This window comes from Sceloporus occidentalis, unplaced genomic scaffold (assembly GCF_023333645.1).
Source record: "Sceloporus occidentalis isolate IW3139 unplaced genomic scaffold, rSceOcc1.0.p SCAF_147, whole genome shotgun sequence".
NCBI lineage: Eukaryota > Metazoa > Chordata > Lepidosauria > Squamata > Phrynosomatidae > Sceloporus > Sceloporus occidentalis.
In genome coordinates, this window is record NW_028317127.1 from 1,922,445 (window position 1) to 1,939,137 (window position 16,693).

The 16,693-nt window shown below is 39.3% G+C and overlaps 1 protein-coding gene across 3 annotated transcripts in view; it reads left to right on the forward strand.

Moving 5' to 3' along the window:
- LOC149280808 (guanine nucleotide exchange factor VAV3-like) overlaps window positions 1–16,109 on the forward strand; it is an 80,208-nt gene extending 64,099 nt beyond the window's left edge. For 2 of the 3 annotated variants that reach the window (XM_089500077.1, XM_089500078.1), the window contains 8 exons: window positions 2,317–2,453; window positions 2,771–2,836; window positions 4,687–4,721; window positions 5,019–5,135; window positions 10,000–10,087; window positions 12,020–12,149; window positions 14,751–14,902; window positions 16,068–16,109. In XM_089500077.1, coding sequence (XP_089356203.1) covers window positions 2,317–2,453; window positions 2,771–2,836; window positions 4,687–4,721; window positions 5,019–5,135; window positions 10,000–10,087; window positions 12,020–12,149; window positions 14,751–14,902; window positions 16,068–16,109 — 767 coding nt within the window. Of the gene's footprint in view, window positions 1–2,316; window positions 2,454–2,770; window positions 2,837–4,686; window positions 4,722–5,018; window positions 5,136–9,999; window positions 10,088–12,019; window positions 12,150–13,513; window positions 13,598–14,750; window positions 14,903–16,067 lie in introns of all 3 variants that reach the window. The other variant, XM_089500076.1, reaches the window with a different exon arrangement.
- Window positions 16,110–16,693: the final 584 nt, after the last annotated feature.

A 16,693-nucleotide genomic window follows, 5' to 3' on the forward strand; every position in this document is an offset into this window, starting at 1 on the left:
TCCCATAGCGCATATATACTGAATATATACATCGTTAAGTTGAGCCGCTTCACTGCGGTATTGCGATATGTGGTAATACATATTTAATTGATCATCTATTTTTTATCAACCTCACTTTAACAAGTGAGAAAACAACACTCTTTTTGGCTGGATAAAGGAAGGTTAATACCTTTAAAAAAAATTCACAAAAAAAGGTATTACCACATACTGCAAAACTCGGTGTGTGTGTGTGTGTGTGTGTGTGTGCCACAACCACAAGGGATTCTGGGTAGGCAAATGCAAATAAGGTCTACAATGATCACCTTTTTGCCTCTATATCCACTTATCTCATTGTTGACCTTATTTGCATGTACCTACCCAGAATCCCTTGTGGTTGTGGCAGCACCATGAGATTTCTGAGGGAGAAACAAGCCTTCTTGCTTGTCTGGTGTCTGTAGATTATATATATATATATATATATATATATATATATATATATATATATATATACACAAATAAATACATGTATACCCACATCAAATGTAGTGCCCCAGGACGTGAAAACTTTGTAGCTTATGCCTTAGGCACAATATGGAGGGCTACGCCGAGTATTCTTTCCATAATTTCGGTAGGGGGCATCAGGCAACATTGCCTTGGGTTAGTCCCTGGGCGGCTCCAAAGGGAAATATATCGCTGTAATCCTTAACTGAAAGTAGAAACATATTAAAAACTATATTAGCAAATATTAGCCTCTTTAATTATGTTTTTTTGATCAGAAAACGCATTGCACAGTTACTATAGCAATCAAAAGACTGGTGATGCTGATTGATCCAATATAACTTGCAGCAGAATTACCCTTGGTGTCCATTTAAAGGGAAGATTATTTTTGTTTACCATGGAGTGGTACTATATTTAGAGAATCATAGAGTTGACTCCATTGGTGTTGTCACCATTGGTGGATTGGGCCCGAATACAGGGGACATTATTTGGAAAAGCCTCCCATTTGAAGTAGTATGTATGCGTGTGCATGTATATACAAATATACTATATAAACATGGGTGGGGGGCAGTTTCTAAATATCCAAAGAAAGATAACATATGGGATATCACTGCTGATGTCTCCAGCTTGCCTTTATCCCTACAGACAACAGCGGGCTGCCCATCGCCCCAATAGGGTGATCCACTTCTTGTCACTACTATATAGCTCTTTGTGAACGTACCGCACATTATCTGTTTGCATTCCGCAATAACTTTCTTATATTTTACTGAGCAAACCCATCTTAGATTTGTTCTGCGCTTGATTCAGTATCACATGGGAAACACCTCGCTGAAATTTGCATAGATAATTGGGACGCATGAATGCACATCGGTGGGGGTTCTAATATATTGTGTTAAACACCTCCTAATTTTAACATAAATTAATTTGCAGCGTCTGTGTTTTCTGTCAGTGCCAATTAGTGACTTCATCTGCAAATCATTATCTTGCTAATATGAATTTGTTCAGTCTCTTGCAATATTTGCAAATCGTACCTGACATTTTGTTATAAAATAGAATTACTGCTGGGAAAATACTTCCACTCGCTCAAAATTTCAAAGATGATAGGAAGTGATAATCTCAAATCAACAAAAACAAACAATTCAATTTTACGGAATTGTTAAATATGTGTGAAATATCTCGGAATTGGATGAATTTCCAGATCCAAACCCTAACACAATAAACAATACGGACAGCTTGTAATATTCTACTAAAGCTCCGTTTTACTTTCTAGAACATTTTGTGGATAGTTTAGCTACTTATCTGATGAGCATTGGGATTGTAGATTATAGAGATGGACACGTATGAACTCTACATGTCGCAAGGTTAATTATTACACTATATTAAATATTAACTGTTACACTTTTTTCGCAACACTTTTATAAAATATTGTAGACTGGATTTTTGTGTGTGGCAGACTGAAGCCACATGAAATCCATGCCGTCCAACATTTAAAACCACTTTTCCATGTAACTTTGTGTCCTGTTTAGAGGAAATGCCGTGTTTTAGTCATACGTTAGATGATAAACACATTTTCCGCTGTCTATATACACATTGTTATGTCTTTTAAGGCTGTAGAATAGGCAGAAAAGAGGGGCAGAGAGATTTCTAACCCAATGACGGCGTGCATGTCACAAATACTACCTACATATTATACAAGATTGCCTTATGGTTGCCTACACACTATAATTTTTTCGGAATATATAAACATAATAAATAATAATAGATTTATATAAATAATCATTTATGAATCATTTATTTTTTATCAGTAAGTCACTGGATGCCATGCTCTTTGATCTGTAGGTTTGCCAAAGATGCAGGTTATAAGGAATTACTGCGGGTTGCCCCCACCCTCTGCTTTCGAGGGTCCTCCTCTCAGCATATATGTAGGAGACACCATTGAGGTTATAAGAGCGGATGCACACAGCTTATTCTGGCAGGTACGTATCAACAGTTTCAGCTTCATTTAACCTTTTCCTTGCTCCGGCTGCCACATAAAATCTCTCCCCATACATTTCTGTACTTTCATAGAATTTCCTACCAGTCTTTACAGCCCTCCTATTGTTTCATATAACTCCTCCAATATAATTGTCATATATTTAAATGTAGAACAATAATGCACAAAAGCAACAGACTAACCGACTACTCGTTACTTTTTATGCTAACTGTTGAATGTGTGTGATTATTTCTGTTTGGCAGCGGAAGCAAGAAACTGGAATCTAAGACATTCCATGACATGAACCATTTTTCTTTTTAGGGCAGGAATCTGTCCACGGGGGAACTTGGCTATTTCCCAAGTGACGCCGTCAAACCATGTCCATGTGTGAGTACTCGATTTACTGACTCGATTTAATTGTTTCAATTATAAGATTTTATTCCAGCTTTATAAAATGAGATATTCTTACATGTCTGAACACAACAGAAGCTTTACTACACAGCAGTGAGTGATGCAATTGTTGCTTGTCCTTGATTAGGAAATACAGTAATACAAGCTTTTTCTCAGTACATCCTTTGCTCATCACCTTGATTGCCTTCAAGAGAGAGACACCTGCCTGTACTTAGATAAACAATACTGAATAGAGATGTCACACATAGGTTATATCCCATCAGAAAAAAACAGGATTGTCTGTTTGCTGCTTTAGAGAAGTAAAAAGGGATTACTTGATATTTCTATCCTTTTACATATTTCCAGGCGTTATAATTTAGCAATTACACCCCAATTCTGTGTTTACCGATCAATGGAGAGTTGAACATCTTACTGTTCCTGGAGGACAGAGCTTTTCCCAATAGGAAATGTGATACGGCTGCACTATGAGCCTCAACGAGACATAATGTGTCTTTCTGGTACCTCCCTTTCAAAAGGGACCCCCAGCTCTCCAGGATTATAATATTCTCCAGAAAATAATATTCTCATAAAGCAGACTTCAGTGTGCTTCACTAATCCTCTGGCCCTGGGATGCCATTTTTCTTAATCTAAATAAACTCATCATCCATCTTTAAGATATACCATTAAGCTTCTTTAAGACCAACACTGCAAACTTTACTAAAGTTTGCTCTCCCTTTCCGTAGATTCATTTATCACAGTTCATTTTGTCAGATTGCCATAGTGTTTATTAACCTCGGAATTAAATAAACATTCATTTTGTTGAGTTGTATTGAGTGACCCTGCCAATTTCATTGTTGATTTGCCCATCGATGCCAACAAAACTTGGCAGAAATGTGTCTAAATTGGCAGTTAATTCTAACTCAGTTAAGTAGAGCTGTAAATAGGGAGTAATATTTTCCTCTGTTTTAAATGAATGCCCTTTGAATGTGCACACATTTTAAATAGTTTTACTGCTATAATGCTTCTGCACTACAATGATCTGGGTATATGGAGAGGTATAGGCATAGATTGCTCACCCATACACCTTCATGCTCACACTTAAACATGCACATCCATGCCCACACACACTTACACATCCATGCACACGCACCAACATTTACACATACATGCTCATGCACACTTACACATTCACACACAAACACATACACATTCATGCTGACACATTTAATCATACACTTCCATGCTCACACACACTTACACAACATGCTCACACAGATTTACATCTGTGCTCACACACACTTACACATCCATGCTCACATGCACATCAATGTTTACACATTTACACATGCACATTCTTGCTCACACACACTTTTACATACACATTCTTGCTGACACATACATGCTCACACACAATCACTTATACACTCTCACTCTAACATACATACAATCATACGTGCATACTGCTTCCTTTACCCTCTCCCTCCTTCCCCTACCTCAAACCTCAGCTTTCCCTCTGGCTGTGAGCAGCTATGTTCCTGGCTCCCTAGTCTAGTCCATAACTGTGCACAAAGGGCATGTCCGGCCAGGTCGAGGTCGAACCGGCTCCTTGTAAACAATTTTGGGCCAGACTAGGGGCAGCATCGTCCTGTGTCTCCTGCCAAGTACACCACTGAAACAACTGAATACGTCTACCAACATAAATCAAAATGTTTATAAATCTCCAGAACATGGCTGATATTGTCTCAATTTAATGTTTTAATTACAAGGGATTTCTATTGGGCAAAAATAAATCAGGGAGACACTGATTTACAATCAGCTAGATTTATTCTTTGTTTTCACCTTGACAGGTCCCAAAGCCTGTTGATTATTCTGGACAGCCTTGGTAAGTATTACAGGAGCATTCTTTTCTATACTATACATAGTTTCTATACTATGCAGACTGTATTTGATATTTTGATTTAATAGCCATGTGTCATTTTCAGCTAGTGAGGTGTACACAAAAATATTTTGGTTAAAGTGACAGATAAAAATGCACATTTATCATTTACCATGGTATGCAGGATATCACTTAAAAATTTTTTTAAGGTAATCCTTTTTAATAGTGTGTAAGCAAACTTAAAGGTCTGAAGGAAACATACCAATTGCTAAAAAGGTCATTTCGCTTACTTTGTGACCCAAGGTATGCAGGAGCAATGGAGAGAGTACAAGCGGAGACAGAACTCATGAACAGGGAGAACAGCACATACCTCATCCGGCACAGGACAAAGGAGAACGGAGAGTACGCAATCAGTATTAAGTAAGTGAATGGACCTTAATGCCCATCTGTCTTGAACCCTTCTTAAGGGTTCTCCACTGTATTATTTGTTAGTTGTAGAGAGTTACTGAATGGACATATTATTATGTTTTTTGCTTCCTAAGTTATTTCACAAAGGCCATGTACTATACCACAATCTGAAAATAAAATTTTGCATTCTTAAATATTGACTGTTTTCATAACTTACTATAAATAAAATAATTTCCATGTTTTTTGAGGTGGGTCCACTTAAAAGTATGTACATGTCTGCATGCATCGACACTATACAACTGTAGTCAAGCAAGTCATTTCAGCACAAAATGTGTTTTGCTGTATATTGTTTATGTGAGTCAAATAATGTAGTGGCACACTTGTTACCATCTCAGTTATTGTGAAGCGTGCATCCACGGGTTGTATATGACTTTATGCTCTCTTTTCCTTTAAGTAAGGAGCAAGGATGGGTAACGCCTAGCTCTTTTTTCTCTTGGGGGGACATGACCCCCAATGTAAGCTTTTGTCCGCAGTACCTGTAGTACTGTATGTAGCCTATGAGTCAAACATTAGTAAACTTTAATGCAAAGTTTTCTTGTGTGCTTTGCCAAGGTTATTGGTGACATAGAGACAAAAACAAAAAATGCACCATTGTGTAGTAATGCAATTCTTTTGACACGGGTAAGCAGGAAAGCAGCATGATTTCTTGGAAATGGAGTTACTGTAGTGTACTAATGAAGTGAATTTCTTAGAAAGTGTAGCACATACATAAGTAATTAGGAAGGGAGGTGGAAGCTGGAAGGTTTAAGACCTAATAGTTACTTCCAGAGAGAAACAAACCCTGTTTAATCCATCTTGGTTAATCTATATTTAGATTTTGCAGCGATAGATATATGGTTTGCTTTAAAGAGGAAAATATTTTCGGTGGCAGGTTCTTTGTTTACTTTACATATTTTTCTGATGTTGGTGAATCCATGTTGTCTACATACTTTATGAAATCACTACAGTGGGTGCTACCTGATAGTATTAGTACTGTTGGTCAAGGTGGTTGATAAACATACTCACTTATTGACCCTTTCTAGTAGAGTGATGTCAAAACTCTTAGGGCTCTATTCTGTGAGGTCTAAGTAGCCCAAGAGGTTTCATTGTGGGTTTCTCACTAATGAGGTAAACTGCATAAACCTTGAGGTCAGTACAAGGCCTCATAAAGATTTTGCAGCTCCAGCCTCTGCAAAAAACAAACTGATTCTTGTGGCAGGCATAACTGAATGGCATTTGGCCCTAGACATTAAAAAATACACTATATGGACAAAAGGATTCGGACACCTGACCAGGGCCGGCCTTAGGTGTTCAGGCGCCCAGTGCGGACTACTTCTCTGGTGCCCCCCTCGACAAAAAAGAAACGGAGAAAATCTTGTAACAAACAACTAGTTTTAATTAGAGATAATTTATGTGCAAGTGCAATAAAATATAACGGGAAACACTGTAACTTAAATACATTAAATATAGGAAAAAACAGCTAACAGTGCAAGCTTTGTAACATAAACATTTTTCTTTAAATATTGAAAAAATTGGACCCCAGGCAATTATTTCCTTTGCACCCCCTCCACGCACACCCTAACATGCAATCACTCCCTCCGCTTCCACACCAAAAAATAAATATTTGCCACACTGACTGCAGTTTAGGGGAAGACTGTGAAAGTCAGTGCAGTCTTCCCTTCTGATCGTACCGTGACTTTGAAAGGTCCTCTCTCCCGTACTCTTCCCCAGAGTCCCTTTTTCCCCTCATTCACTAAGCCACGCCTCTCTTTTCCTTCCTCCCTGTAGTTCAGGTATAGATCAAATAAACAACACATGTAAACAACACTTGCAGGTATAGTCCAACAGAATAACACACAAACCCAGCTTTGCAGGTATAGATCATCTGGTGATCACATGTAAACTCAGCACTGAAGGTATAGATCAAATAAACAACACATGGAAACAGCACTTAAGGTATAGATCAAATAAACAGCACATGGACACATTGCAGGTATACATACATAATGTATGGAAACATAGCATAGCAGATATAGATCAACAGAATAACACACAAAGCCACATATAAACTCAGTATTAAAGGTATAGATAAAAAACCCTAAATTACAGGTATAGATCACAGCTCGCACACCCCAAAGGCCAGCCCTGGTGTCCACATAGTACCCAGATTACACACACAAATCACAGCCCAGCCTGAGCCATTTTTGTCCCCAAACAGCCCAGCATAAGACATCTTTGTCTCCAAACAGCCCAGCATAAGACATCTTTGTCCCATAAACACCCTGCCTGTGCCATCTTGGTCCCCAAAGCTCAAACACCCTTCCACCCTGTGCAATCTTTGCCTTCCCCAAATCACTTATAAATCTATGACATACACAAAACACTCACTCATTCACTCTGTCATGTACACAATTCTTTCACAAAATTATTCATTCTCTCACTCATTCCCACAAATAATTTACACATATTTATTAATGCATTCTCACAATTCATCCACACATTCATCCATTCATTCTCTAATTTATTCACACAATTCATACACACATTAATTCATTCATTCTCTCACTCATTCACACTATTTATCAACACATTAATTTATACTCTCACTCATTTGCGCAATTCATATAGACATTATTTCATTTATTATCTCATTTATTCACACAATTTATCCACACATTAATTCATTTATTCTCTCACGCATTCACACAATTCATCCACACATTACTTCATTCATTGTGTTACTCATTCTCACTCATTTATTTCAAGATTCTTACTACCCCCCTTTCTCACAATCTCTTCCCCTTCTCACTATCTACCCCCTCTCCTCCCTTTCTTACAATCTCTTCCCCTTCTCACTATCTACCCCCTCTCCTCTCCTACTCACTGTCTACCCCCTCTACTACCATTCTCACTATCTACTCCCTCTCCTTCCCTTCTCACTATCTACTTCCTCTCCTCCCCTACTCACTATCTACCCCCTCACCTCCCTCCTTACCACTATCTACCCCCTCTCCTCCCCCTTCTCACTATCTACCCCTCTCTTTTTCCAGTTCACTTACCCTGGTGAAGTCCTGTGGCCGGAGCGCGAGGCATCATTCCCGCTGCCCTGCCGCGGCGCACAGCTTCACCACTGAGCGTCGGGAAGTTATATTAGTCAGAGAAGCAGTAGGGAGCAGAGGAGACAAAGGGGGCCTGCTGCCTGGGTGCTGTGCACTCTGTGCACCCGCTTCGGCGCGGCCCTGGCCTTGGTAATGGGACGGCCGCATGGCTCCCTGTGTGGCCGCACAGCTCACACACCCCAAAGGCCGGCCCTCCACCTGACCATAACACCCACGGGCACTTTGATGACATTGCATTCTTAATACATAGACAGTAATATGTAGTTGGTCCCCTCTTTGCAGCTACAACAGCCTCCACTCTTCTGGGAAGATTTTGGAGTGTTTCTTTGGGATTTTTTGCCTATTCATCCAGTAGAGCATTTGTGAGGTCAGGCACTGATGTTGGTGAGAAGACCTGGCTCCCAATCCCATTCCAGTTTATCCCAAAGGTGTTTGATGGGGTTGAGGTCAGGGCTGTGTGTGGGACAGTCAAGTTCTTCCATAGCAAACTTATCCAACCATGTTTTTATGGACCTTGCTTTGTGCACCAGGGCACAGTCATGCTGGAATAGAAAAGGGCCTTCCCCAACCTATTCCCATTGTCCAAAATGACTTGGTATGTCCCTTTCACTGTAATCGTCAGGTGTCCCAATACTTTTCTCCATAAAGTGTAGATCACTTTGGAATAAAGCATGCCTTACAAACCACAGAAAATAGACAAAAGGGTCCGCCGGGGCGTGTTTAAGTAGAACTCTACCAAGGAAATGACATCAGGAGGGGGCAGATACTTGCCATTTATCCTAATCCCTTTTAGCTGGGTGAAAATTCCAAAGTGTAAAGGCTGGAAAAACTGCCTAAGGTCAAAAAAGCAATTTCCACAGAAAGGCTAAAACGCCAGAAAAAACTCCAGAAAAAATGCCAAAACGCAGGAGAATGCAGTGGCAGTTTTTCATCAAGAAAAAAACGCAGGACAAAAACACAAGTGGAAACCTAGCCTTATGGTGCAACTTAGATGAAATTGTATTTTTACCTATTGAATCTGTGACAGCCAAAAGCAACCCATTTTCTCTATAAACTCTTAGGTTTCACCCCAGCTCACTATTGCCAAAAGTTATTCCTGAATCAAACACAGAATGGTTAAGAAAATTGTAGCCAACACTCATCTCCTCTTCTTGTTTTCTTGTCATTGTTGATGATCACCATTAAGGAGTTTTGTCTGACACATTGTGCCATTACATTTTTGGATTAGTTCTGATCTATCTTTTTCATGCTATTCTAGCTCTTCTGTCCATGTTTTATCTGTACTCATCTCTCCATCTGTATGTGCTGTACATTTTTAATGTTTATTTCTGTGCAATTATAACTGACTTTTTACTCCTCTACCTAAAGTTCCGGGCAAGTTGGCTTGAAGAAAAGTTATCTAGACACCTTTGTGTATTGGAATGAGGCACTGGGCCATAACGGTGCATAATTTGAATTTAATCACACTGCATATAAAAGAACTAATTGGATTTAAATACGATCTTGCGGTCTGATCTATCAAAAACACACTGCATCTTTCCTACATGTTGCTAAATATATTTTGTTAATGAGTTGTCAGGCCTGTGTTGGATGGGATATACGCCCTGCCTTTTGCAATGAATTTGTTTATTCTTGTTTTGGGCTTTGCCCGCAGGTAATTATTGATCCTTGGCTGATTAAAAGCAAATTTATATTCAGAAGTTATGCCTTGCCCGCAGGTATAACAACGAAGTGAAGCACATCAAGATATTAACGAGAGATGGCTTTTTCCACATAGCAGAAAATAGGAAATTTAAAAGTTTAATGGTAAGGATTGATTTAGTTCTTTCACTCAAAAAATGTCATGCTGATCTATTGTTTGTTAAACTCCTTTGCCCAAAAGCAGCCCACAGCCCCTGCTAAACTGGATGCTTTGTTGATTGTCGATTGGAGAGAAAAACAAGCAGATATTTTGTTCACACACAACTCCTGGACTTCTTTAAAAGACATGTCTTGGATCTTGCATCTTCTTTCTAAAGGCATGAGAAACTTTTCCATCCGTCCTTCTATCTCATTATATAATGGTAGAACTTGGAGTTTATGGTGCACAATGAGTTCACACCCCAAGGACATTACATTTTAGTTCAACCATAGTGTGACATTATTAATAGAGACTTTGGTCCAAAAAGCTTACAATCAAGTAGTATAATGGAAAACTCTGCTCTGAAGAGCTTTTAATATAGTTGTATTACAGGGATCCTAGGCATACTGATCCTAATATAAAAAGCCAAGATCCATGGAACACACACAGTCCAACAGCACTGCACATACTAGCCAACAGTTGAGCTGAGGATCGTGGCTCATAGCTGTGTTAGTAAATGTCTTAGAGAATGTAGTTGTAGTATGGAGTACCATTACAGTTTCTCCTCTCCTAATATCACAGAGACGGTGACAAAACAGTTTTGAATTTAATGTCATGATGACTTCTTCCTATGGTCCTATAACCTAGATTCCAAGTTAGATGAGTATGCATGAGCTTGCATGCAAGTTATAGCAGCACATTCACATAATACAACTTGTTCATTTACTTGTCAACCCCTATTTACCAAAGTGAGCTGTGGACTGCCCACTGTAGGACAGGGGCAATTAACTCAAGCTGGAGGGCAGACCACATCCCATGCCTCTACCTCACCCCATAACACATACCCAGTGGGATGTTTTTTTTTTTCCATAAATTAAATGCCCTTAGGGGGCATCTGTATCCATTTTGCCATGCTGTTCCAATCTATAATTCAACTCACATGCCCTGGCAAAATCTTAAGTAGCAGGCGATTGCATACAAGTTTTATGTTAGTGAATATAAAAGCAGTTCGAGTATGATGAGTTGAGCTAACCCCTAACCTCTTAGTGAATAGACCCAACTGAACAGTATAGCACAATCCATCACAGTTAACATTGCAGCTAAAAGTTATGTGCATGCCTCATGTTGAAGGGGCGCATGACTCTTCGCCTAGCTGCTGCCTCTTAAAAGGATGCTAAGGTTTTGCTGAACGCTCCTAGAATTATAAACCATTTTAGTAAAAAAAAAATTATATCCGTTTCATTATCTGTAAACGCGTTTTGTTTTTCCGTCATTATTTTCAGCGTAAATTAATCCTCCAAGAACAAAGGCATTTATAAGAGGCACAAATTAGGAAGGAATTTTATCTCACACATAAACTCTCAACACTCATGACTCCTTTTTAATGGTATTTTATAGGGTTTTACAGCCTAGTAACGTTCAAAGAAAAGTAGAGCAGTATATTTTAATAATTGCCGTTCTGAACATAAACAAATTCACTTATTCACAGTTAAACTAAGCTGTTTGCATGTGTGTGTCTCTCTAGGTTTGCTTTGTTGTATGCCTTGTACGTCAGTGCCATCATCCCGGGTGCTGAACATGTCCATATCTGTGTCTCACGCCCTTGTCTTACTACATCTCTTAAGTCTTTGTCATATCCTGATCACATCTATGTAACCCGGTTTATGTAACTGTGCCTATATTCTGTATCTGGTTTTCTCATCTCATATCAGTTTATATATTTGGGAACATGTATGTCATACCTTAGGAGTATGGGCTTGGAAAGTAGACTATAGCTAGGGGTTTAGATTGGGATATTGTGAATGTTGAACTTAGAACTGGGTTGCAGTGAAACTAAGTTCAAAGAGTACTTAAAGAATGGCTTATGTTACTTAATGAATATGAATTTCTCTTTGTAGGAGCTTGTAGAATATTATAAACACCAATCTCTCAGAGAAGGTTTCAGGAGTTTGGACACAACCCTACTTTTCCCCTATAAGGCTCCGGAAAACCAGGCTGGGCAAATCCGGAACCGCTCATCAGGGATGTGTAAGTAGTTACTAATATCCATTTGCTGGCACCATTACATTATTGGTAAACATAAATTAGGCTTTCATTTCCTCTCTACAGCTTGCTGCTAGAACTTTAGCAGTGTAATAACTGGCTTCTCTCCCTAGCGAGAAAAATACACACAACACACAACGCAAGTTAGATGGTACTTAAATGTAATTGGTAAAAACATTGTTTAGCGAGAGAGTGACAGATAAATGAAACAGCCTCCCATCATAATGACTAATTCAGTGAGGGAATTTAACCACGCATGAGACAGGCATAAAGCTATCCTGCTTCTAATACAAGACCATTGGTTTGCAGGGGACATACTACTAAACTTAAAAGGACAACACAGCTGCCATGTGCATGAAGGTGCATTTGATGGCTGGACTGTCCCTTTAATGTTCTTCAGTATCATTACCAGTATCTTTTCACCTGAAAAACTTTTTTTGTGTGCACCACCTGGAACATCTGAAAACCAAAACACCTGGACACCCGAGTTCTCTCTCTTAGCTTGCTGTATGGGTTTCGTGTTGACGCGCACGTCATACTGCTGTGTGTAAAGCTGCGGGGCTTTCAGTGTGCATTACAGGAACAGTATGCAATGTAGTCAGCAGTGATTCCATGACGCGAAGGGGTGCAGTCAATTGAATTTGTGTAATGTGGATGTGCTGCCCAGTGACCATGTGAGGCGGTGTTTATGGCTTTGTGATATTGTGCATTGTGGTTATGCAGTTCAAATAACACTGTGGTGTGACAGTTATGCTGTCATGTATCGCTGATGGTTACAGTGATACTTTGCTTATCATTAACACCAAAGGGCTCCCGTACACATCATGTTTGGGAGAAGAGCTGCAGCCTGAGGGAGAAGGAGTACGCAGTTCTGCATCAGCAGATGCTGAAACCTTGCAATTGCAGCGTAATGGGCTGGTAGGAGAAGTATCTCTGACCTGAACCAGTCTTGCTACCTATGATTAACTGGCTCCTGGGCATGGTGTACTCTGTGTACCCATCCCAGCATGCCCGTGACTCGCTGTGTGATGTGTTGGTGCTGTTCGGTGTGTGATTGTGCTACAGAATGATAATTGTTGGGACGCTGTGTGTAAAGTGACTGCTCAGTGAGGTGCTACTGGTCGAGTAGATGCAGATGTATAATGGTTGTACTGGTGATTGTATATATTTTATATTATTATGCTCCAGAGCAATGCTGTGTATATTGTTGCCATGCTCTCTGATAAATATTATTGTGCTTGTGTTAAGTGGATGTAGTGTGTAGTGATGCTGCTTAGTGTATGTTTTTTTTCAGTAATACTGTGATGTGGTTGTGATTCTGGATTTTGCTTGTCTGTCTTCTCTCCAAGCCACGTCTGTGCTGTGTGGGTTTGCTTTTGTTACTGAGCCTGAGTACAGCTTTCTGCCCCCCTCCACCGCCCCCTTCTGGTCAGGTAGCTATGCACCGCTCTCTGTTTTTTCCTGCTTGCCCCTCTCCATGACATCAGAGCTGCCAACATTTGATTAATTAGGTATATAGATATCATCTGGGCTTATCTATAGAACTACCATTGCTGGATTGAAGAATGATTCATTGATTGAGCTGCTGTTTCATACTATTTGGTGTACTAGTAGTAGTAGTAGTAGTATGATAGATCTAGTAGTAGATGACTATCCAGATGTATCAAGTTTATCCAGTCTTTGTGTCAGCTGTGTTCTCCCTCTTATCATCTCTGAGGCTGTGAGTCACGTATCTTCTTTCTGGATCGTAATTCCATCATTGGGTGGTAAGGTTCTTAGTCCAGTGAATCCCATAGTTGGGTCCTTACTTCTCTATTTCGAAAATTCTTAAAGCTGGCCATTAATTAACTATTTTAGCTATATTTTATAATTAAATATTTTATATAATTGTATAACTTCATATATTTCATTGAAATAACTTTAAAGTTTACTTATGTTCTGGATAATTATCTCTTGTGTTGGCAACTCTGAGTCATGGGTCCCCTGAGCATGCTGCATGTCTGATAACATGTGCGTGTTTGTTGCTCACACGGCAGTACTTTTAATATTGGACAATAAAAAAAATGTTCATCAAGTTTCTCAAGTTGCATTGGTGATAACTCAATAGGATGGATTCTTAGACAAATGAGGATGACTGAGGATGTATATGGAACGAGAGAAAAGGGTACTATGATGCAGTATGGGAGGTTATATAGATATTAAATGGGGGACCTGGAGGAATTGTACAGATTCTCAAAAGGAGTTTGTAGAACAGTTTCATTAGGAAAAAGTGAAAAGGAAGGGTGCTGCTACTCAGGTTAGTAGAAGGAATTAAAGGGTTACTGGAGGTAGTAGGAGGTATTATAGAGAGATATAAATACAACTGAACATATTTGTAACAGGGAAAATATAATTCATCACCCATCATAATCAATAAATCCTCTTTACGTGGGGTTTCACTAGCATCTCCTGTTCATGTGCCTTTTTAGACGTCCATCCTTGAAAGGCTTGGAAAGGTAATCATAACAGTGACTATATTACTAGGAACCTTGTGCTAGCTAACTTGTGCTCCATCTTTTTTATAACATGGCTCTCTCATTTTTGCAGTTCTGAGTCCAAAAGTTCTAGGTATTGCCATTGCTCGCTATGATTTCTGTGCCAGAGATATGAGGGAACTGTCCCTGTTCAAAGGAGATGTGGTGAAGATCTACACAAAGGCAGGAACTAATGGTTGGTGGAGAGGAGAGTCTAATGGAAAGGTATGTCAATAGTGTCTGTACCTGGGTAAGACTACAATAAAGAGGTCCTTATAGACAATAATATATATTTGGTAGGGGGTTTAATTTCACAGGAGTTTATTCACCAAAGTGGAAGCTAGCAGGAGGGTTTGGTTATGCATTATATAGGGCAATCCCTAGCACATTTATTTGCAAGAAGGGCTGAGGTGGCCCTGCATAACACATAATCCATATTCATAATGTATTAACTAGGAGTTTCTCTTTCTATAATGCATAGGTCCAAACAAAAATATATACAACTTCCAACCCAAATGAGTGTGTTATGGTTTGGATAATGAGCATTGTACAAAAGAGACGAGGCTTGAGGAGGTGAATGGTCCTAACTGGCTGACACGTAGGTGGTGATAATTATAGTAGAGTCGCAAGCCCAAATTCCAGGCAAAGTGATGTTAATTTTCACTTGCAACAAGTCTTAATACAGAAATAAGACAGAATGATTAGGTTAGCAACATATCCGCCAACCTAGATTTTGTGCCGATAACTGCTGCTTAGTTTAGAAAAAAATGCGGGAAACGGCAATCTTCTTTTGATACAAAAACACCACCAAGTGTCACTTGGCAGTATTGTAACTCATATCCAAATAAATACGGCAGCAGCGCCAGCAGTTCCACTGCCCTTTTTAATACATTTCCTCTCATTGAGGCAGTGGGAAGCAAAAACAGGAGCTTTGGCAGAAAGTACGCAGAAAATAATGTGGTAATTGAAGGAAGCATCAAGTGTTCTCAGTAATCAAAGATTTAGGATAAACAATAATCTTAGACATTACATGCTCCAGGAACACTAATCTACAGGCTTTTAGACCCAATACTTTTAGAGAAACAACGGTTTCTATCCTATAGGCCCATTACTCAGCTTTAGATGTTTTTTATTTTTAAGCAGCACGCTACCTCCTTATTGAAAATGCCTGTCTGAAACTTTGACTTTAACAAGCCTTATGTATAATTCGTTCTCAATAAGGTTTATTAGTCCTTGGACAATTTCATCGCCCAAACTTTTCACCAAATTGTTAAATAAGGCAGCAAGACGTTTTCTTTATATCTATTATATCTGAACTAAGAATTTGAATTTTGGGACTCCATGTTTTCTCAGCTGAATACGACTATATCCAGTGCCTCTTTTTCCACAGGTTGGTTGGTTTCCATCCACATATGTAGAGGAGGATGATTGAGTATGATGCGTAGCGATTGGAGTAGAACACTTGAAGAGACCCTGAAGCTGGTTGAGATTTGGAGATATTCTTCTTACTCCAGAAGAACATTTTATGCTCACCATTTAGCACGTGACCATTGCAGGTGTCATTGAATGTTACAGTAGAACAATCCCCAAAAGGTCTGTGGAACTAATGGAATCAGGCACTGCACCAAAGAGAAGAATATATTTAATATGTGCCAGCCCAGGGTACAGCAGAACTTGGTGAAGATGACAAGACAGGGGGGTGTCTAAACCACGACTCTCATGGCAGATGGTCTGCTATTATTTCATTTAATGCCATCAAAGGTATTCAGAATTGACTTATGTTTATAACATGCGGTTTTCAAATTCTAAATTGTATTAGTGTGTCATCCATACTGGCGGGGAAAATAGACAACAGACAATAGCAAAATGCATCTTCTTATTTTAAAAATCCACACATAAAAGTATTAAAAGATGAACACACTGTGCAGACGTCACCCTTTTCACCTAAAAGTTTTTTTCCTTCTACAGTCACCCCCTATTTTCAAGACAAAATATGTAATTTCAGAAATCTGCATA